At 56.2% G+C, this 20944-nt stretch overlaps 4 protein-coding genes across 8 annotated transcripts; all 4 read right to left on the bottom strand.

The window, feature by feature from the left end:
- Nucleotides 1–1322: 1322 nt before the first annotated feature.
- Nucleotides 1323–4054, bottom strand: LOC148423030 (troponin I, fast skeletal muscle-like). 2 transcript variants are annotated; one of them, XM_088418282.1, is made up of 7 exons: nt 3963–4054; nt 3034–3072; nt 2891–2927; nt 2080–2208; nt 1906–1995; nt 1661–1834; nt 1323–1501 (listed from the first exon to the last, which is right to left on the bottom strand). In XM_088418282.1, exons 2-7 carry the CDS (start codon nt 3039–3041, stop codon nt 1424–1426), a joined length of 516 nt encoding a protein of 171 aa, XP_088274408.1. In that variant the 5' UTR covers nt 3042–3072; nt 3963–4054; the 3' UTR covers nt 1323–1423. The 2 variants fall into 2 exon arrangements, with proteins under 2 accessions (XP_088274408.1, XP_088274407.1); XM_088418281.1 differs by lacking the exon at nt 3963–4054 and having other exon boundaries at nt 3034–3266.
- Nucleotides 3034–8677, bottom strand: LOC148423029 (troponin I, fast skeletal muscle-like). 2 transcript variants are annotated; one of them, XM_088418302.1, is made up of 8 exons: nt 8564–8677; nt 8446–8480; nt 7148–7257; nt 6603–6642; nt 6406–6534; nt 6059–6148; nt 5446–5619; nt 4873–4981 (listed from the first exon to the last, which is right to left on the bottom strand). In XM_088418302.1, exons 3-8 carry the CDS (start codon nt 7153–7155, stop codon nt 4904–4906), a joined length of 519 nt encoding a protein of 172 aa, XP_088274428.1. In that variant the 5' UTR covers nt 7156–7257; nt 8446–8480; nt 8564–8677; the 3' UTR covers nt 4873–4903. The 2 variants fall into 2 exon arrangements, 1 of the variants encoding a protein (XP_088274428.1); XR_015865998.1 differs by lacking the exons at nt 8446–8480; nt 8564–8677 and adding an exon at nt 3034–3072 and having other exon boundaries at nt 3963–4981; nt 7148–8042.
- A 783-nt stretch (nt 8678–9460) lies between these two features.
- LOC148423028 (troponin I, fast skeletal muscle-like) lies at nt 9461–13011 on the bottom strand. 2 transcript variants are annotated; one of them, XM_088418304.1, is made up of 7 exons: nt 12934–13011; nt 11175–11207; nt 11054–11090; nt 10670–10798; nt 10327–10416; nt 10081–10254; nt 9461–9560 (listed from the first exon to the last, which is right to left on the bottom strand). In XM_088418304.1, exons 2-7 carry the CDS (start codon nt 11180–11182, stop codon nt 9483–9485), a joined length of 516 nt encoding a protein of 171 aa, XP_088274430.1. In that variant the 5' UTR covers nt 11183–11207; nt 12934–13011; the 3' UTR covers nt 9461–9482. The 2 variants fall into 2 exon arrangements, with proteins under 2 accessions (XP_088274430.1, XP_088274429.1); XM_088418303.1 differs by lacking the exon at nt 12934–13011 and adding an exon at nt 12075–12273.
- A 1600-nt stretch (nt 13012–14611) lies between these two features.
- Nucleotides 14612–19240, bottom strand: LOC148423027 (troponin I, fast skeletal muscle-like). Of its 2 annotated transcripts, none has more exons than XM_088418284.1 (7): nt 19010–19240; nt 16889–16925; nt 16558–16594; nt 16316–16444; nt 16154–16243; nt 15145–15321; nt 14612–14948 (listed from the first exon to the last, which is right to left on the bottom strand). In XM_088418284.1, exons 2-7 carry the CDS (start codon nt 16897–16899, stop codon nt 14868–14870), a joined length of 525 nt encoding a protein of 174 aa, XP_088274410.1. In that variant the 5' UTR covers nt 16900–16925; nt 19010–19240; the 3' UTR covers nt 14612–14867. The 2 variants fall into 2 exon arrangements, with proteins under 2 accessions (XP_088274410.1, XP_088274409.1); XM_088418283.1 differs by having other exon boundaries at nt 16889–16962; nt 19010–19090.
- Between the last annotated feature and the right edge of the window lie 1704 nt (nt 19241–20944).

Raw genomic sequence — 20944 nt, 5'->3', positions numbered from 1 at the left:
CGGCCTCTCGCCGGCTCGCCGCTTACGTAAGCGCACCTATTTGAACTTTGACCTTAGGGGGGAGGGAGCGCGTTCTCCGATGCGCAGCCGGGCCGTGAGATCCAAACTTGCCGAGGCCGCGCCCCGATTTGTTTCCGGCCGCTTTGCGGGGGGGATGCGGGTCCCCAAGACGTTTGGCGGCCGCGTTACTCGTGAGCGGACCTACAAAAGAAAGGCGCAGGGGGTCTGCCGCTTTGCTTGACATTTCGGCACCGTTTCTGGGCTTCTTTGTGGAGATTTTATCAGGCGGGATGAGATTTCGGGGTCTTGACCACGGCGGTCCTCCAAAGCATATCGGAACCCTCCGGCAACATCTCCGCCGCGCGCTCGGCCGTCCTGGAGGTTCTTTGGTCGGCGGCAGGAGAAACCAAGGGTTGGGTAGAAGAGGAAAAGCCACAAAGTTCCATTAAGGGCTTGGGCTTGGACTTGAAGATGGAGCTGCTGTCACGGCGGCGTAAAAGTGCCGACGGAGGCCGACGGAGGCCGACGGAGGCCGAAGGGCCAAAAATAAGCCGCAGGTGTCTCCCGACCTCCCCCGGCCGGCCGAGCGCGAGGTTAAAGTTAGATTGCGCCGGAAACCTAAGAAGCTCGGAGCCCCGGCGCCGCGCTTCCGTGTAAGGACATTTTACGCTGGCGGAATGCTTCGCGCGCACTTCTTCCATCCGCGCATGGAGCGCTCCGTGGCATTCTCCAACCTTCTCACTTGGTGCAACAGAGACGCAAATTGGATTGAGAAAAAGCGCATCGACGACCGAATCGCTCCGTTTCTCGGGATGAGTTAGAAGTGGCTTCGCGGCCCTCCCCTGCCGCCGCCGGCCGTCCTTAGTACGAATATACCGGCTCGGGGACAAAATGCAAACCGCGCAGGAAACTGGAGCCGGCTGAATTTGAACTCTGCTTCCGGAACTGTGAGGCCGATGTGCTGAGCACTGTGCTGCCAAGCCGCCCTATATCCATCTATAGCCATCTATGTAAATATATATGTATATATATTTATTTTTTCTTACACACACACACACACACACACACACACACACACATATATATATATATATATATATATATATATATATATATATATATATATATATATATATATATATATATATATATATATATATATATATATATATATATATATTGGAGTGAATAAACTTGTTATCCTTTCCATGATATTTGAAGAACTTTGCATTTGGAATGAGTTGGTGTCAGGTGGGAGGGGCTATTTTACAACGATCTTATCGTCAATACGTTGGGGGGGAAAAAAAAGATACAAATGAAGCTGACGTGGAAAGTTTTATTGTGAGGCGCTGAAGCGGTTTTCATCCGGAAGCAAAAAAACAAAAAAACCCCAGACCCCAAGCACGCCCGGCAAAGAAGGGGTTCAGGACGACTCAAACATCTTCTTCCTGTCGGCTTTGTCCTCGATGTTCTTCCGCCAGTCGCCCACCGCCTCTGTGGGCTGACACAAAGCGCGGCGCGGAGCGCCCTTGACGCGCCGGATCGGGCTCGCGGAGGGAAACGGCGGACGGGAGCGAGGCGGGGCGGGGCGGGAGGGACGGGGGGACGGGCGGAGAGCCCGGGCGGGGAGCCCGGGCGGGGAGCCCGGGCGGGTACCGACCTCCTCCTTGACCTCCTTCTTGACCTGCTTGAGGTTGGCCCGCAGCTCCATGTTGACGGTGTGCTTGGAGCCCAGCAGCGCTTTGAGCATGGAGTCGGCCGACATGCGCACCTTCTTCAGCGCCGGCTTCTTCACGCCCGCCAGGTCGATGACCTTGATCTTCAGGTCCTCGATCTGGGGCGGAGGAAAGCGCGGGAGGGCGTCGGCCGGGCGCCTTCCTTCCCTCCCCCCCTCCCTCTCCGTACCTCCTTGTCGGCCTTGTTGACTTTGGCCTCGGCGTCGTAGCGTTCCTCGTCGATCTTGTCGATGGCGGCGTGGAGTTTCCTGCACGTCTCCTGAAGGCCGCAAACGCTAAGCTTAGCTCGCCCCCCCCACCCCCACCCGGGGACCCGGGGCTAAGCTTTCCCGGAAGGCCTCACCATGAGCGCGGCCTGGTCGCCGCTCAGGCCGGGGGCGGGGCAACGTTCCGCCATGTGAGCTTCCTTCTGCTCGGCCAAGCTTTTCTTCTCATCTTCCAGCCAGCTGAAAGCGATCTGCAGGATCACACTCTGCGCCGCAAGCGCACGCGTTAGCGCGCTGCGTCATCTCGCCCGCTTCCCGCTCCGTCGGCGGGCGGCCATCCTTTCCTCGCCGCGATTCCGTCCGCGCTCGCTTGGCTAAACAAGGTCCCGGGTGGGGCCGTCGCCGGACCCTCCCGAGACCGCCCGCGGAAGGGCGGCCGGGACGATGGACGGGGCGCCGTTCGGACGGCCGCGGCGACTTTGCCGGAGGAAGAGAGCGTGGATTTTTACATCTAAGTTTACTTCGCCTCGCGCTTGTCTGGTTTTCGCCCCCCAAAACCCCGACGGCAGATTATTCCATACGCCTGGAAAAGTGGTGCCATTTCACCTTTTTAATAGCGCGCGACATGCCGAGAGATGCGTCAAGGTCGGGGTTAGATTTTTGCCGGTATTTTTGTCAAGCTGTCTTCATTGACTCGCACTCCGGGAAATAAGTAAGTGTCCTTTTAACGTCGTCGGAAGCAATCTAAATCAACTCGCAACAACCGCTGACGTTTTTGCAGAGGTCTGAAACTGAAAAACTAAATAAAAATAGCCGAGTGCATCAAAATGCCAAAGATGGGGGCAGGGGATCCTGTGGACCCGCCAAAGTCGCCAGCCCCCGCCCCCACTACACCCGTGCCGTAACCACGCCCAAAAGATGAAAAGTACACAAAAGTCTCACGCGAACCTTGAGGTGATGCCTGCGGCTGGAGCTCATTTTTTTTCTGCCAACAGAGAAATTTGAGCAGTGAGCAGAGCTGGCGCGGAACGGCGACGGGCGCGGCCCGCGGCTCGGCCCGCGGCGCGGCTCGCGGCGCGGCCCTCACTCACTCTGACATGTTGCCGTCTTGCGTCCCAGCAGCTGCGATGCTGAAAAAAAGAAAAAGGCAAAAAACACGAAGGCTGAAACACGAGGCGGGCCTATCGACGGACGCCAAGGTAACGCGAGCCGCCGCCCGCGCGCTAAACTGGGACGCCGGCCGCGCTCCCGTCATCAAATTTGACAAATTGCCGCCGGCTCTTCCACTTGTTTTTTTCGCCCTGGCCGATTCGGACGGCTTCATCCGGGCTCGATTCGAGCGGATGGCAAAAAGGTCCCGTTTGGACTTCCGCTTTGAAAATTCGGCCGGCCGGCCGGCCGACTCGCCGGACGCCGGGCCGGACGGCAAAATTGCAAAAGTTAAGAGGACGCTCGACCTTCCCCAACTGGCACTTTTCTTTTTTAAAAGAACATTTCAAACGAGTAATTCCCCGACTATATGACGCACTTGCCAAAACTCAAAGCCAGAAGTGTGGGTGCGTCCTATAAATGTTTTTTCTGTTTAATTCGACACCATTTGAGGAATATCCATCCATCCGTCCATCGGTCAGCCGCATAAGCTGCGTGGTTTGAAATCGGCCTTATTCTTACTTCCAATAATTAGCGTAACCGGACCGGCTCGCGGTGGGGGGGGGGCCGGGGGGTCGCTTGGCGCTTGGCTGTGCTTCTTACATTGGCATCATTTTCAATTGGCTGAGCTTCTTACATTGGCATCATTTTCAATAAAAGGAGCGAGCGGGCCGAACCGCCGCCCGAGTCCGTCCTCGTTCGCGCGCGGGAATATGCCAAAAAAAAAAAAAAAAGCGGCGCCGGTTAGCGAACGTGGAAAGGTATTCCAATGGACCGGTTTATTAATTGTGTTTTTCTGGCCTTTAAACACACAACCGTAAACTCGGAAAAACACGGACGATTTCGGGCATCGGCGAAGGTCGCGGCTCACCTGGCAGGACGGTCCGGGGGTGCGAGGAGCCGAGTGGGCGTCGGGCGGGGGCCGGGGCGCCTCTTATACGCGTCGGCCGTCCTCCTTATGGAAGCGCATTCTTGCCCCCGGCCCGGCCCGGCCCGGCCCGGCCCCTCCCTCAGGGGAAAGGGGACGCCAACTTCTTGGGCTCCGGCGCATCTCCATTTCAAGTCGGAGGATGGGCCCGAATCGCACCTTCAAAAATGCCTCGTTCTCCTCGCGTGCCTGCGCCCTTGACTTTTTTGGTGGCGCCGCCCGCAAACGTTCTTACTTGTAGGTCTAACCTGCCGGGATTGGCTGGACATTTTCGCCTGGAGAACTGTGGGAACTTTGTGGGAAATGTGGGAACTTTTCGCGCATGTTTAGGCCCTCAAAAAGCCAATCGTTTATGGAGCAACAAAACTAACAAAATAGCATAGTAATAATAATAATAATTTATTTATTTTGTTGAAACGATCACTTTTTAAAACGCATGACTATTATATGTCACATGAGAATTCTAAATTTGACATTTTTAGCTTGCTGTTTGGATTGAAATCTATTTTCAGTTTTAATTGCATTTTGAACTTGTATTTAAATATTAATGAATTTTAATTTCAATGAATACGCCGTACTCATTTACTTTATTTCGATTACAAATTCATTATGATTATCCGGTGATATTTTTGACATCTCAAACTGTTTTGGACTGTCCCGTCTGGACGGTTTTCAAATCAAATACAAAGTCTCCGAATGAGCGTAAACAATTCATTTTTCGTATTTTAATCGCGCTTCTTTTTCTCATCCGTTACGATGGTGTTGGAAGCGGGAAAGGAAGCGAAATAAGCACAAATATAACCGTCCGGATGGTTTTCGTACGTTTGACCCGGAAGAAATGTTTGAGGGAGCGTGACGATAAAGACTATTTATTGCCTTTGTTTTTAGGAGGTCTCGAACATCTTCTTCCGGTCGGCCTTGTCCTCGATGTTCTTGCGCCAGTCGCCCACCGCCTCTGTGGGCTGAAGCGGACAACCGCGCCGCGCCCGGGTTAGCGTCAGCATGAGCGGGCTAACCTCGGCGTATTTGAAAGGTCTGAGTTGACGTTGCGCACCGCCGTATTGAGAGGGTTAGGGTTAGGGTTAGGGTTAGGGTTAGGGTTAGGGTAAGAGTAAGGGTAAGGGTAAGGGTAAGGGTAGGGGTAAGGGTCAGGGTTAGGGTCAGGGTAAGGGTAAGCGTAAGGGTAAGGGTAAGGGTCAGGGTAAGGGTAAGGGTAAGGGTAAGGGTAAGGGTCAGGGTCAGGGTCAGGGTTAGGGTAAGGGCGTGAAGGGAATCATATATTAGGTTAAAGGGAATCGGGAGCCGTTCGGACGGAAGCCGAGCCGTTGAAAACGGGATCCGAGCGAGCCAAACGCGGAGCCGGAAGCGAACCGGCTCCCGCCCGACGGGGCCGCATCCGAAAGGGAGCCGGCGCCGGCGGACTCACCTCCTCCTTGATCTCCTTCTTGACCTGCTTGAGGTTGGAGCGCAGGTCGATGGTGGTCTTGTGCTTGCCGCCCAGCAGCGCCTGCAGCATGGCGTCGGCCGACATGCGCACCTTCTTCAGCGCCGGCTTCTTCACGCCCGCCAGCTCCACCACCTTCAGCTTCAGGTCCTGGATCTGAGCCCGGAGCCCGAGCGTTTTGTGGCGGACCGCGCCCCGGTTTGATTTTAGCCCGCGGGCCGCACAGAGCAAAACCTTCTCCCCGGCGGGCCGGCCCAAACGACTGCTCATTCCTTGTTTTGATACCGTCCGAAAGTGCAAGGTCGCGATTGCTCACTCTGTTGCGAGAGCCTCTTTGCCCTAATATTTGCGCAGAAGGATGGAAATGAGCCAATTATATAAAAACACCTTTGCCATTGAAAGCGTTCAAAAAAGGGCTATAAAGGAGCCTTTGGGATGGAGCGAGTCCATTTAAAAAGTTTTTTCACGTACTGAAAAACGAACGCTTTAGTCAAACGACGGAGTCGCGGGCCGGCCCTAGCCGCCTGCCGACAGGAAGCGGCCCCCCGGCCGTACGTTTCACACCCCCGCCGGGCTCCGAAACAACAGCGATCACCTCAATGTCCATCTTTTGCACTTTGGCTTCCACGTCGTAGCGAGCGTCGTCGATCTTGTCGATGGTCGAATGGAGCTTCTTGCAGATTTCCTGCGGGGAGAACGACAACGGCTGGCAAACGGCGGACGGCTGGCTTTCGGAGGGAAAAGCGCTCTTCTAGGGAACGCCGGGAGCAAAGGCCCAGAGAAACTTTGCAATTTTGCTCGCCCGCGTCTTCAGCGGCATTTTGCAACGTTTGCAAAAAAAAAAAAAAACGTTTTTGCACGCTGGCGTCGGTGACGTTTGGCGCCTTGAAAAAAGACGCGCCGCGGAAAGGCTATTTTGCCGCGAGGCGGAGCTTATCTCACCAGCAGGCCGGCCACGTCGCCGCCCAGGTCCGGTTTGGGGCAGGTCTCGGCCATGTGGGCCTCCTTGGCCGCCTCCAGGTCCTTCTTCTCCTGCTCCATCCAGTTGGCGGCGATCTGAAGCATCAGACTCTGCGGCCGGCCCGTTCGTCGCTCCCGTTAGCGCCGTGTGCGTCCCGCGCGCCCCGCTGCCGGCTCACCTTCAGATGATGCCGGCGACTGGACGTCAGCTTCTTTGCGCTGCGGGGGAGGCGTTAGCCGAGGGTTAGCCGAGCCGAATCTACGCCGCTTTTTTTTGGTTTCTTTTTCCCGGGAAAAAGAAACCTTTCCGAGGCTTTCCAAGCAATTGGAAACCCCTCAGCTTTTAGCATCGCTAAAACTGAGCTTCGGCATTTGACGGTCATCAACTTTGCGACGCGGGTAAGCCGTGAAAAATGAAAAAAGTCCAACTCGGTTCTTTTAAAAGTCATATTTGCTTTAAGGATGCTATAACAGGCTCCGGAAAGGTAGAAAGCTCACGCGGAATATTCACAAACTATATGAAAAGGCTATTTTCAAAAAGGGTGAACGACGAAAGTTAGTCGGAAGCGACCGAGCAATTCAAAAGACTGCAAAACGCTAGCAGGACAAATGCTCAATAGAATGTTCAGAAAAAGTTCAAACTCAAACACAAAGTCTGACATCTTTCAAATGACTCTTTCAAAAAAAAAAACATGTAAAATTAATAAAAAGGAGGAGGACTCACTCAGACATGTCGGCTGCTCTTGTCGTTGAGCGTCCACTGACGAAAAGGTAAAGGCGAGCGTCGCTTGCTGTGGGAAAGGTTAGCCGCGCCCACTTTCACACCACCCGCACCTGCGATCGCAATACGGCTAATTCGGGGCGCCAAAGGCCACCGGGACAGCCGGCCCGCGCCGCGGCCGTTAACGCCCGCCAAAAAAGGTCGCTTTCACACGCGCCGGCGCGCGCGGAAACATCCCGCCCCAAAGAGCCCAGCGCTCCGCTTCAAAAGAAAACCCCGCCGTGGGCGACCGTCGTTGGTGAAGCCGAGGCTTCAAGTCCAAAACAAAGAAAAATCCATGGGCGCAGGCGAGCCGCGAGGCCGCGAGCCGCGAGGCCGCGAGGCCGCGAGCGTTCGGCCGGCGCCTCCAGGCGCGGGAAAAGGAAGCCGGACAGCCAACTGGGCAAAGTCAGCAGCGCCGGCGTCGGTAACGGGCGGGGCCTCCTCGCCGACCTTCCCCACCTTCCCGACGACGGCCGTTTGAGAATGCCCACCTCGCGCGGCTCCCAAAATAGCCACCCCCCCTCCAAAAGTGCGTTTGTATGAACGGCAAACCTTCATCATTGTTCCTGCCAAGCTCCAAAGTAAAATCACAAACATCGTGTATGGCGCGTCATTGGACGCGCACGGCGATGACGCAATTGCTGAACGTTTGGACCGGGAAAGGCTCCTTTGTAATACGAAAAGTCAACTTTGGGGAGCTTTCAAGCACCTTCCAATGTGGATTCCTCACGCCGAAGACTCCCGACGCGTCGTTTGACAGGGGCCCCGCCCGTGTGGACCGCGACGGCCGCAAGTCCGCTTAATCGGAAAGAAGACGATAGACTTTTACTCGCGAGGAGGGCGGACAAAGACGCGCCCGTCCATTGGGGTCGGCCCTATTCGTCCCGGAAGGTTAGCGAAGACATTTTGGCGGCAAGGTAACGATCGCTTTCCGAGGCTGTCGCCTTCCCGGGAAAGAAGGTGGCGGCGATGGCGCGGACCCGCGGCGTAAGGGCTGGCGCCGAGGGACTCCGCCGCGGCCTCCGCTGTTACGTTGCTGCCGGATGTCCGGCTTTGGACTCAAAGAGGCCCGGATGGACAACCGCGACCGCGCGCTTCTCTGTCCCATCTCCTCGCCGGCAAAAGGGCCATCTGCGAGCAATCCGGTCGCACCGGGAAGCGTTAGCAAGAGCGTGCGCGCGACACGACACGTGAAAAATCGAACAACGAAATATGAAGATGAAATGCGTGTTGGAAGACTAAAAAGGAACGGGACCTACCTGGCTTTCATTTTGCATCTCAGCAGCCGCGAGTTCTGCAAGTACAAACGCGGCACGTTGAAAGCAAACCCTTTTACTCCAAAACGCTTCGTTTGTTTACTAGAAGCGAATGACTTACCTCAAAAAGTGTTCTTGCGATCCGACAAATGCCGCGACTGTGGCGGACACTAGGACCATGTCTCTCACCCAGTAGGCATGTCTCTATGATCCTTTGATGCTTTGAACCTGTTGGCTTTGTCTCTGCTGTTTTGGACTTTGTCGTATCAGTTTTGTGATGGCATGCGAAGAGTAAAGATCTCCACTAGCGCAGCAACGTGTGCTTTCTTCGCCTCGCCACACTACAGTATTTATTCGGTTTATTTTGCCTATTGTATTTGAGAACATATGAGTGGGATGTATCACATTTCTGCTTTGGAAAGCAATACTAACATTTCATTCCGAATTCCGCCGCAGATTGAAAGTTCACGTGAACTCGACCCGAAGCCGCTTTTTAAACGACTCCTTGGCTGACACGTTCGCCTGAAGTGCTCTGGCGCCCTCTTGCGGGACACGATGAAAACGGCACCGGTTGACTTACAAAATGACGTACGCACAATATCGGCTCGTGCATCAGCACACTAAGGGCTTCAAATATTAGACGCAAATTTTAAAATAAATGTAAAAATAACATTTGAAACAAAGTTAGGACTTCTAGGATAGTTTTCAGAATGAAAGGCAACATTTGGATCCGGACATACATCATGAAATGTTGCATTGTTTAAACGTAAGCGCACGTTTTGGCTCGTTTTTCTTTTCGATGTTCCTATGAGGAGGGTTGCGCCAAATTCAAAGACATGTCAAACGGCGTGTTTGAGGTTGTCAACGACGATTTACAACTGCCCCCAAACGACAAATTCATCAAATCCAAAAAATGTGGGAGTCGAATGGGTCGGCAGCGTTTGTACAAAGTGACACATGTCCAAATTGACTTTTAAACATTTAATGGAACAACCCCCCCCCCCCCCCCCCCAAAAAAAAAAAAAATCCCAAACCAGGATTTAGGATGACTCAAACATCTTCTTCCTGTCTGCTTTGTCCTCAATGTTCTTACGCCAGTCGCCCACCGCCTCCGCCGGCTGCGCATGCGCACACGCACACACACACACACACACACACGCGCGCACACACACACACACACAGACATGCAGGGTGAACCGTGGTCCTCCGTGTACAATTCAGGGGTGTCAAACTCGCTCAAGTGTGCGGGCGGCGTGGAAGAAAACTATTCCCAAATCGCGGGAACAACTTCCAATGTATTTTTTCATAGCGTCCAAAATAAATCAAGAACGGCATCGCTTTTAATCGTAAAATATGAACATCACTATTACCGAACGGATAAAACATTTCGCGCCGTTGTTCGCGGGCCACAACGGGCCCGCGGGTCGGACGTTTGAAAAGAGGTTCAACCGGCAGCGGCGCGAAATGATTGAACTCCACGATTTGCGCGTGAGGGAAAGCCGCAATTTTGAAAAGCGGCCCGTTTAGGTCGGAGAGCGCCAAACAGCGAGTGTGAAACTCGAAACAAGGACTTCTCGCGCGCTGCTTTTTGCTCCCGAAGCAGATGAGACCGACGGCCCGACGCGCGTATATACGTACCTCCTCCTTGACCTCCTTGTTGACGGGCTTGAGGTTGGCGCGGAGCTCCATGTTGACGGTGTGCTTGGAGCCCAGCAGCGCTTTGAGCATGGCGTCGGCCGACATGCGCACCTTCTTCAGCGCCGGCTTCTTCACGCCCGCCAGGTCGATGATTTTGATCTTCAGGTCCTCGATCTGCGCCGCGCGGGCGTCGGCTTAGCTTCCTTGGTGGCCGCCGCGCGCGGAAGGACGCCGAGGCGCGCTCACCTCTTTGTCGGCCTTGCCCACTTTGACGGACAGGTCGTACCTCTCCTCGTCCACTTTCTCGATGAGCGCGTTCAGCTTCCGGCACGTGTCCTGAGCAGAGCGGGACGCGGGAGGTTAGCGTCGCCCAGGGCGTGTGCCCCGGTAGGTGCCCCCCCCCCCCCCCCCCCCCCCTCCAGGTATTGCCGCGTGGCGCGTGACGTCGCCATTGAGCGAGGTCGTTCTCACGCCGACCTTTTACCGCTTTTGTACAAAACGGGCCGGAAAGTTGGCTCCCGTCCTAATTGAGCGGGGTTTTTTTTGGAGGAGGGGGGGGGGGGGGGGGGGGGCGCGGAGGTGAGCTGACCATGAGCGCGGCCTGGTCTCCGCTGAGGCTGGGCCTGGTGCAGGTCTCGGCCATGTAGGTCTGCTTGGCCGCCTCGATGTCGGCCTTCTCCTGCTGGATCCACTTGGCGCCGATGGACAGGATCAAACTCTGCGAAGAGGCGGCGTCAAGGTCACCCGGCGAAGAGCCTCGTCCAAGCCGGCGCCTCCTCCGCACTGACAAAAGTCGCGCGATCGCCGTAACGCCGCGGTAAGGAGTCCCGCACGACAGCGGGGCTGATGTTCCGCTGGCGCGTCACGTGACTTTCGGGAGGCCTCGCGCCTAACCGACACACCCGGCAATTTGGGCAATTCCTCTGTTTTCCTTTCGTAACCGCTCGCTAAGCGAGGGTTGTCTTTTACGCACCTTCAAGTGATGCCGGCGGCTGGAAGACATCTTTTTCCTAGACGATTGGAGGAAGAAAAAATCCCAAATCAATGACAAGTACTGCAAAGTCCCCCGATGAAATTGTCAAGTGGCGACTTACTCAGACATGTTTGCTGGCGTTGGGGGCGGCGAGCTGCCGAGCGCAAGAAGAAGAAGAAGAGCAATTAGAAGGAACGGAGGGAGGAGGGACGTCCCGTTTGCCAACTTTGGACTTTATAGCCGCCGGTCGGGGGTCAAATGTCGCCGGCGGGAAATCAAATCTGTCGGGGGAATCCAAACGGCGCCGACCCCCGTCGCGGAGAAGAATTTGGCCGGCAAAAACGCCAAACGCCGCCACTAAAAATACCGGCCGGCTTCGACGTCATCTTCATCATCCTCGCCGTCCGTCTCCCGGGCTTTTCTCATCCCCGAGCTGACTAAGATCGGATAGCCGCCGTCGCAGCTGTCGCCGGCTTTTGCCAGCCGGGCCGAAGCAGAGCCGAGCCCGTTCCAAAAGCCCGCAAAAAAATACAGCTCAAATATTCGGAATCGTCATCGAAAGGCTTCAAAATCTAGGAAGCGTTTACATTTTCGTCTTGAAAAAAAAAAACGCTCCACGCCTTCAAAATGACATAGAAAAGTAAATGGAAACGTGAACTCTGTCGGTGCCGCGGACGAGAATTTTCGTGGTGAAAAATGCAATTTTTTTTTCAACGAATGGCTCGTGACACAGGTGGCCAGCCAGCCCTCCTCTGAACACGAGGCCAATCCGGCAGCGCTCTAATGTATTAGATGTTTTATTGAAAGGAAGGACTGCTGAGATGCCAGCAAACCCCAAAATATTTGCGTCAAAGTCACTGCGGATTAAAAACCAAAAAAAAACATCTTCAAATTATCGCGGAAAATCCCAATGATTTCACGTCAACATCATCGGCGGCGGATTTCAAGCGTTAGTGCCCGGCGGTCAAAGGAGAAGGAGGGGCGCCCGGGGGGCAAGGGATGGAGGGGGGAGCCCGCTCACCTGTGCCCGGGATCAGGAAGAACAAGAAGACGAGCAGCGGCAGAGACAGCGCGCCGCGCCGCCGCCCGCCCGCCAATTTATACGCCGCGACTTTGACATATTGGGAGCGCGCCTCCTCTTTTGGGAAAGGCCCGCCCGCGCGTCCGCCGCCCGCCCGCGCGTCCGCCGCCCGCCCGCGATCCCATTTCAAGTCCGGGCCTTCCCCGACTACAAAAGGAGCGCGAGGCGGAGGAAGGGCTGACGTCCGTCCGTCCGTCCGTCCGTCCGTCCGTCCGTCCGCGCAAATTTCACGCTCTCCCCCAAAAGCCAGCCCTCGCGCCGCGGGGCCCCTCTCACGGAGCTTTCGGGAGCTTCTCTCTGTTAGCCTAGATGGCCCCGCGCCCTATTTTGTTCAATGATGCATTTGGAGCCGCGCCCTGCCGATGAAGGGACTTTGTTCTTTTTGCCAAAGCCGCACTGAGCGGGAAGGCCCTCGTAGCGCCCCCCTACCGCCCGTGCAAGTGTAAACTTTATTCGCATTTCGCACTCTCGTTTTGGGCCGCTTGAGTCGATCGGGAGCGTTTCATAAACAAAACACGAAGAAGGAAGACAAGGGACCGGAACTCTTTTTACTCGGGCAGAGACGTGCGCCTTCACGCATCTTCGACCGTTCCGAGCGCACATCCTGTCCGCCCCTCTTTTATTCCTTGGGTCCTGCCCCTCGCTGACACGTGGCGGCAAGGTAACATTTCACCCGTTCGCCGCCGATGACGGTCAGGGACGTCATTCTTAGCGGCCGAATGCGTCGCCGCAAACAAATGAAGGACTAAATCTACCTTAGGTAGGAGTCAAAACAAAGTAACCGGTACCGGCAACTAACCCGGCCGTGAAATCTGTCAGCCAGGAGTTCAAAGAACGTAAAGAAGGTCTGCGGGATTCGCCGGACCTTTGGCGCGCCGGCGCCGAATCGGCCTTTCGTCGCCCCGGCCGCAACGAGCCGCCGGGGCGTTTCAAGAGCCGTCGGGCGGAAGTAAACGCCAACAGCCTCCGGGCGGCGGGCGAGAGCGTTAGCATGTTAGCTTCCGCCGGCGTTTCGCCCCTTTAGCAACTAGCCGCTCGCGAAGGTGTTTAAAGCCCGAGGCGCACAAAGAGAGAACGGCGCCCGCGGCGATTTACGCTCTGCCGCCGCCGGCTATAAATATTTCCTTTAGCGTAGAGCCCCGCGGGGCCCCTCGGCAATAAGAGCAGGGAAAGAAAGGGGGAATAGGAAAACAAAACGCGCCGTGGAAGTAGCGCGCGGGCGCTATAAAAAGTCGGAGGCGGCAGATTTGCGCCGGACTTTCCACCTGGATTACATTTCCTGCTTAATTGCCCCGAGCTCCGCTTGCATGGAGGGATGCGGATATTTTCGGCGCGCGCGCGCTCCGCATAGCGGGGCGGCCCCGGGCTTAGAAAAACCGCCTCGCGCTTGGGAGCGGCTCGGTTCAAATGTGGACTTCAGCCCGGACTCCAACCCGACACCGCCGCCGACCGTTTCGGCAAAATCATTCGCGAAAACGGTGGCGACCTCGCACACGGGGTCAGAGTTCACGGGCTGACCAGCAAATGTTTTCCATTTGCGCGGCCCAAGACTCGGGAATGTTCCCGAGCCTCCGTGTCGCCTTACGCTAACAAAACAGTCAGCGGTGGCCTGACGCTGACGCTTTTTTTTCTTTGTTTGTTTCGGCTCGGCGGAACACCCCGTGGCCATCCGAGGTACTGCGCGCATGATAGGCGTTAGATTGGAGGGACGTCCAGTGGCCGTCCGAGGATGCGCAAGTACCCGAGGTCTTCAACCACGTGTTCTCGAAGATCGTCAGCGTGTTTTTCAAACACGGTTATCTTGTCCACGCATTATCGGCGCGGTCGTTGATCATCGTTAGCAGGTCAGCGTGTTCTCTGAAGACGCTGAGCCGGGTTTCAGAGAAGATTTATCCCACGCTCAGCCGAAGAGCTTTCGGGCTTTCTTCGGAAACGCTGAGCGTGTTCGGGGAACGTCTTCGAGGTGCTGGAAATGGAAACCGCCTTTTTCGATATGCTCAACGCGTCCTCCGTTGCCGCTCCGAGCCGTCCGTCTCCAAGTAACCCGAGCAAGTCGTGTTTAATGACGTCCCCGAGACGCCAGCCTGTCCTTATTAATAGGACTTAATGAGCGGGAGCGGCGCGCTTTCGCCGTTTACGATGCTCCGAGCCGATGATACGCGACACGCCGACGCCGAGCTCCCCCGACGGCCGGACGCTTCGGTGGCTTCGGAGGTCGCGGCCGGAGTCTCGAGCCGGCCTTCTCCTTTCACGTCACGCCGCCGTCGGCGTCGCCCACACCAACGAGCGCCAGTCTCGGCAGCGAACGTAGCTCTTTCGCTTTGAGCCGCCGCGCGAGAGCGCGAGCCGAGTTCAAGCCTTCCCGTGAGCGCAGAGTGCCAGCCGGGCATTCGGGCGACAGTAAACCCCTTTCAAAATCAAGCACACGACTACTCTTCTCGCCCGAGAAGGATTAGCAGGAAAAGAAGCAAAGGGGCTGACGCACGAGAGCTTTATTCCAAAGAAAAGAACGCATGCTAGCTCGCTAGCACGGCGGCTAACAAACGGCCAAAACGCAACAGCGTCGTTTGTGTCGACTTCCTGTCTTCCATCCCGACGTTGCCGCGCACCGACGGAGAAGTTCCCCCGAAGGTCTTGGGGCCGAACCTTTCGCCCCCGAAGGTCTTCGGGCCGAACCTTTTGGGCTAAAGCTCCGGAGGTCGGGCGAGAAGAGCGGAAGCCGGAGCGCGGCGTTTAGCTGTCGAACATCTTCTTCCTGTCCGACTTGTCCTCGATGTTCTTACGCCAGTCGCCCACGTCGCGGAGCTGCTTGTCCTGAAAACACAGAGAGCCCCCAAAGCGGGCGGACGCCTCAGCGACCGCCCGACGGCGATTTCCCCGGGTGCGCGGCGGACATCCGCGACCGAGCGCCGGGAGACATCGGTCTCGCTAACATCTCGCAAAGCTCGCGGGCACCTCCCGCGACTCGGCGGGACACCTCGGAACCACCCGCAAACACCCGGGCGCTCACCTCCTCCTTGACCTCCTTCTTGACCTGCTTGAGGTTGGCCCTGAGGTCCATGTTGACGGTGTGCTTGGAGCCCAGCAGAGCTTTCAGCATGGCGTCGGCCGACATGCGCACCTTCTTCAGGCGGGGTCTCTTGAATTTGCCCCTCAGGTCCACGATTTTGATGTTCAGGTCTCGCACCTGCGGGACACGGCGGGGGCCTCAAACGTCTGGCCGGAGCCACTCCCGGCACGCGGGCGTTTTTAGCCCGCCTGCTAAAATCTCGTGCTCCTTCAAACGAGGACGAGAAATTGTCCTCTGCCGTCTTTTCCCTGGGCACGTGCAAGGGAAAAGCCAGCCGCGTGGAACCGCTGTAGTTCCACACCTACAGGTATGAATTGTTGGCAAGAATATTCCAGGTGGAGCGTTCGGCCATCAGGGGGCAGCAGAGGACAAGAAACAACGCGCCGGCGCCGGCGCCGACCCCGGGGAGGGCAAAAGGACGCGCCCCATCTTCCCCTTTGAGTGGAAGGAAGGACGTTTCGTCGACGAATGAGCCGAGCTCGATTTAGACCTCTGGTGCGGAACTCCGGTCCTCGAGGGCCGCTACCCCGCATGCTTGCAAACCCTGTCCCCCAAACACCCCCCCCCCCCCCCCGGTACAAATGATCGAATGATCGGGATCCTCTTCAAGCTCCCGCAGAGCTTCCGAAAGAGGTAAGCGTTCGAATCGGGCGCGTTGTGGAAAGAAATCCGCCAACGTGCGGGACGCCGGCCCTCGGGGACTGGACTTCAACGCCTACGGGTTCCGACTTTAGACGGTTACCTTGTTCGAGGAGGTATTTGTTTGGAATGGAGACTTTGCGGCGCGGGGCCCCGGGATATGGAACCGGCTTATTCGCAAACGGGGCCGAGTTCCCTTTCGGGGGCGGGGCTTAGACTTCCCCCGCGGAAGATGGGTCGCCCCGACTCGGTCGGGGTTCTTTAGCCGCGGCTCCCTCTTACGGGCGGCTCCGTCCAGCGGTCTTCTCACCTCGTTCTCCACCATGTTGAGCTTGAACTCGATGCTGTAGCGCTCCTCCTCGCTGACGTCAAGCTGCTGGCGGAGATTCTTGCAGAGCTCCTGGGGAGGACACGCCGGCGACCTGAGCTGGCGTCAGCCACCGAGCCGGCGGCGGCAAAAAGGCCGGCTCACCCGCAGCTCGTCGCCCGAGTAGGGGATGTCCATGTTGGGGCATTTGTCCGCCAGGAACTTCTGTCGCTCGCTGGCCTTCTCCGTCGCCTCGGCCTCCAGGAGGTTGTTGGCCACCACCAGCATGCAACTCTGGGAGTGGGCGGGGCGGGGAAGGAGGCGACGCCACACCACACCACGCGGGCTCGCCAACGACTCGCAAATCACGCAAACGCCTCCGAAACGCGCCGCTGCGGAACACCTACCTTCAGAGTGTGCTTGCGTCTGGCGGAAAGTCGTTTCCTGCATCACAGGCAAATCGTTACCGGCTAACGCGTTAACGCGAACACACGTTCTAAAAATTTCTCATGGGGCTCTCGAGCTTTTTTTACGACCGTACTATGTGTTCGGCGAGCGCTAGCGTGTTAGCTGACGTTAACACACATTTTAGCATCGTGTCGAGACCCGTGAGTTTTCCACCTTTCTGGCTGGCTATCTTGCCGTACTATGTGTTCACCGACCGACCGTTGCCATGTTAGCTAACGTTAGCTCGGCGCAACGTCGCCACGCAAATGCGGCGAAGGTGAGTCGACTCACTCGGTGGCCATGGCGGCTTGTCGATGTAGACCTTTAGCTGCAAGGCAAAAATAGGAAAAGGTCGTTGACGTGGCCTGGCATGGAAGAAAACAAAACGGTTCACGTCACAGTTCTCCAATCAAAACAATCACGTAGGTTAAAAACAAAAAGAATATTTGTGGAAAGCTTGCTTATTTGTGCTTGTGAAGGCAGTGAAAAAGTCAAGCGCGTTAGCCGTTCCTCGGCGCGTCTTTTCCATGGTTATTTTGGGATACGAAGATGTCTCGAGTCATCGGCGCGGATGGGATGTCCACATTTAATTTTAGAGCGACGAGCCTCTCGTTGAAACGCGTCCAGAAGAGCCCGGCCGGCGGGCAAACGTTTCGGCGGCCGGCGAGCTCGCGTTAGCGCCGCGCCGTGCCCCGCGTGCTACAAGCTAGCCGCTAGTGACGCGGTGACCAAACGTCTGCGGAGGCCGTTGCGGAGGCCGTTGCGGAGGCCGTTGCGGAGGCCGTGGCGGAGGCCGTTGCGGAGGCCGTTGTTTCGCCGGCGGTCAACAACCGACGGTCCTCCTTTCCAGCAAGGTGTAACCATCTCAAAGGTTTCCGAGTCGTCGGCCGGGCTCGACGCCTTCCGCGGAGTTCGCCGACTAATCCTTCGCCGATCAAATACGGAACTACTTGACGTTTCCATCCGGCGCGAGACCAACCGCGCGGGTTATTAGCAGCCACGTTAGCAATGGCCGCACGGCGATCTCGGCATGCCGCGGGTCAACGGGCCGCATCCTCGCGGCCGCTATCGACCGGGGCTATTTTCGGGCGAGGAACCCGCCGTTGTAATCCGAGTCCCGAATGTTCCCCTGAGCCGAGGGCGCTCCGTTTCAGCCGATGGGAAAAGAATGAAAAGCGCTCTGTCGATCTATTGATATTGTTGTTCCGCCGAGGTTATAATAATGCTCCGACTACCACCGTTGGAGTAGTGGGGACAGATTATTGCCAAAGAACATTTTGCACTCCGGGATACTTGGAAATAAGGCCGCCAAAGACCCGCTCGCCCCCAATTATCCCAAAAGTCCACGAAGCGATTTGCAAAACGGGGGGGGGGGGCTATTTGCGGACACTCAGCTGTCGCCCAGGAGGAAAAAGTGACGAGCGCTCTTCTTCAAAGGAAAGACGCTGTGGCGAGCGCCAACAAGCGGCCGTCATGGGCGCCGCGCCGCGCCTTTCCTTTCCTTTCCGTTTCTTCTCTTTCCAAAGTATTTTGGGAGACGTGATGCCATGTGCGGACGGGATTTGCGGACGGGATTGTCCGTAACCCAACACGCGCCCCGAGCGCCTTTCGCATGAGCGCACACGCAAAAAAATAGAAGTCAGCTGCTGCCCGCCATCTTGGACTTTTTTCTTCCTTTTCAACATTTTCTTTGCTCCAAACCGAAAGGTCGCGATCGAGCGCTTCCTGCTCCAAGTGCACGTTTAAATCAAATTTATATATGTATACTTTTAACAGATATGAATTTACCGTATTAAAAAAGCAAAGATTAGATTTTCTTTTATTGAAGCCACCGTGTTCTTTTTTCTTTTTGTAAATTCATCATTGATGACATAGTGTTCGGCACTCCCATTATTGATGATAGTTGGCCTGTGTTTTGGTTTTTTAAACACTCAATAAAACATTGCATTTCTCCAAGGCGGTTTTTGATGTTTTGCCATGCGCCGACTGACAAGAGTCAAGTGACCGTTTGATGCCATTTTTTCGCCTGCAAATGACTGACTTCAGCTCGATCGTCGTTGGGGTTTTTTTTTCCCCCCCAAGTGATTGACTTTTTTCTGAAAAGGGGGCAGCGCCCCGCGGATGGCTGCCATACAGGACATGGTGTCGCACGAGACCTTTTCTCTATTTTGACTCTCGTCTTTTTGAATGTCTGGATAGAAACGAAGTTTAGAGTTGGGGCCGTCCGCCACGGGAAAGTGACGCGACGCGAATCACGACAGAAGGATGCGGTTTACGTGCCACGCGGAAGCCGCGCAAAACCCGCAAAAGCCCGCGCGTGCATCGGAAGCGACACCGGGCAAAAGCCCGCGCATGCATCGGAGGCGAGGAGGAGGCATCGGAGGCGAGGAAGGAGGCGAGGAGGAGGCTCACCTGCGGGGCTGCCGGCGGCTCTCGCGCTCGGGGCGACAGATGAGCTTTAAATGGCCGGCCGCCGGGAATGCGCCGTCTCCTCTTTAGGGAAGCGGATTAGCCGGCGGGCCAATTGCGCGCGCGCGCTCGCTCGGCGGCGCGCGCGGCCGGCTCCCACTCGCTCGTATAAATAACCCAGTGACCTTTAAGATGCTCTTCTTCAGCTTGTCGGGATGATGACGACGAGATGAGCGTGAACAATGCATGGGCCAGGAAGTGGGCGTGGCGACGACATGAAGCGCTGGTCGGAGAGGCGCGTGACGCGGAACCTACGGCTGAGGACGCGGCAACCTGAAGAAGATCAGGAGAAGGGGCGGAAGGTCAACGAACTCGTTGGATCTCGACGGCGACGCGTGGAGATGGAACCGCCGACGGGGAACCCGAGGACGGGGCCGCGCCAAGATCGGCGGGAGGAGGCCGGACCAAGGGCCGGAAGGTTGGATCCCCGGCGGACGTTTCCTTTAGGGGTCTGAAGCATTCCATCCCAGCTTCTTATTTCTTACGTTATTCATTCGTTTGTCAAGAAGATTGGCGCATTTACCGCGCTCGTTCAGACGATGCGGCCGGACTCTCGACCGGCACGCTCCATGCGTCGTCTCACTTGGCAAGCGATGCCCACGCGGAAGCGAGACGAGGAACTTAACCCGGGTGAAGCGGCGACCATGAAGGCCGAGGCGATGAAGTGCCGCGCGACCGGCGATCGGGGGCGTCGCCCCGGAACATTGGCCGAATTGTCCTCGGTGTCCGCGCGCCAGTCCGGGACGTCGCGCCGCTCTTTGTCCTGAGGCCAGATCCCCGCCCGCCGGGCGGACCGTTTGGCTTGTCTTACGGCGGAATACAAGGGAACGCGCGCGCGCCAAGGGCGAACGCCGCGCCGCCCGTGACTTCTTCAGGAAGCGGCCCCAACGGCCGATCCGCCGCCGCGGGGCGTAAAAAAAGAAAGTTGGAGATCCAAATATTTGAAATTTGCCAAAGGAGATGGGTGATCAAATCCTCCCAACTTTTAAGACCACGCTCGAACGCGCTTTGGGACCGAGACGGTGAAGCGGCTCCGCGCTTATTTCTCGGAGACGTTGGCGTGACCGCCCGTTCCCCGAAATGCCCAATCTTTCCATTGTGACAAATTGCTTTTTTCAACTAAAAATTGGAGATCCCAACGATGGCGCGGCGTTTCCGTTTCCTCCGCAGAGATCAGACAGGCGCAAAGCGTTGTCGCGCATGTGAGGGTTTATTGAGCCCAGAATACAAATGTGGTCGGGCCGTTCGCCTGAGAACGTCGCCCAAAAGCAAGTTCGCCCATTTTTGGGCGCGACGCAGAAAAACCAAAGACGGAAGAGCCCAAATACATTGCAGCTTTTTTGTCAGCGGTGGGAGGGCTTCCTTAAAGAAATGATGTCAATGTTTTCAAATGAAAATGGAAGGAGGATAGAATTCAGGCCAATATCAGAAAGAAAGTATTTGAAGTTCCACAAATATAATCCGCAGGCGTCAAAGCCGAGGCCCAAATGCGGCCCAGCGCGCAGGCGAAGGCGAATGGTGACCCTTGCTGAACCAGGTTCCCAAATTTTCACTTGTCACGCATCACCAATATGTTTTTGCAATATTTGGGGGTTTCTTTTGTTACAGTTAGGTCAACAATAAATTAGCAATCCGTTACGCCTCAAATCCGGTTTCGAAACGACCGAGCCGTCAACTTGTTGCGTACGCTGTGAATACTTGGATGAGTTCAAACGGACTTGAAGTCGGAGCTGCGATATGGCTGGCGACGAAAAATAAAGTTGGACACCCGTTATACAAGAAAGTTGTGGAATGACCAGGAAAAAATGGAGCTGTGCTTCATGTTGTGGGAATCTGATGCTTTGTTTTAAAATGAAGACTTTTTCTTATGCCCCCCCC

This window comes from Hippichthys cyanospilos, chromosome 6, assembly GCF_059441005.1.
Source record: "Hippichthys cyanospilos isolate Australia breed blue-spotted pipefish chromosome 6, RoL_Hcya_1.0, whole genome shotgun sequence".
In the NCBI taxonomy this organism is placed as follows: Eukaryota; Metazoa; Chordata; class Actinopteri; order Syngnathiformes; family Syngnathidae; genus Hippichthys; species Hippichthys cyanospilos.
The sequence above is the reverse complement of the archived record's forward strand: the minus strand, read 5'-3'. Positions and strand labels throughout refer to the sequence as shown.

Bases quoted from the DNA above. Each gene is read 5' to 3' on its own strand.
- LOC148423029 (XM_088418302.1), bottom strand. The intron at 6,149-6,405 runs GTGAGATAAGCT...TTCTCCCCGCAG, and splicing joins GCGACGTGGCCGGCCTGCTG to GAAATCTGCAAGAAGCTCCA. The intron at 4,982-5,445 runs GTGAGTCCGCCG...TGTCCGCTTCAG, and splicing joins AGAAGGAGATCAAGGAGGAG to CCCACAGAGGCGGTGGGCGA.
- LOC148423028 (XM_088418304.1), bottom strand. The intron at 10,417-10,669 runs GTCAGCTCACCT...CGCTCTGCTCAG, and splicing joins GAGACCAGGCCGCGCTCATG to GACACGTGCCGGAAGCTGAA. The intron at 9,561-10,080 runs GTACGTATATAC...GCGCATGCGCAG, and splicing joins ACAAGGAGGTCAAGGAGGAG to CCGGCGGAGGCGGTGGGCGA.
- LOC148423030 (XM_088418281.1), bottom strand. From the start codon at position 3,266: ATGAAGCCGTCCGAATCGGCCAGGGCGAAAAAAACAAGTGGAAGAGCC. The intron at 2,928-3,033 runs GTGAGTGAGGGC...CTCTGTTGGCAG, and splicing joins CAAGACGGCAACATGTCAGA to AAAAAAAATGAGCTCCAGCC. The intron at 2,209-2,890 runs GTTCGCGTGAGA...CTTGCGGCGCAG, and splicing joins GCCGCAGGCATCACCTCAAG to AGTGTGATCCTGCAGATCGC.
- LOC148423027 (XM_088418284.1), bottom strand. The intron at 16,445-16,557 runs GTAGGTGTTCCG...GCCCACTCCCAG, and splicing joins GACGCAAGCACACTCTGAAG to AGTTGCATGCTGGTGGTGGC. The intron at 15,322-16,153 runs GTGAGAAGACCG...CGTGTCCCGCAG, and splicing joins TCAACATGGTGGAGAACGAG to GTGCGAGACCTGAACATCAA.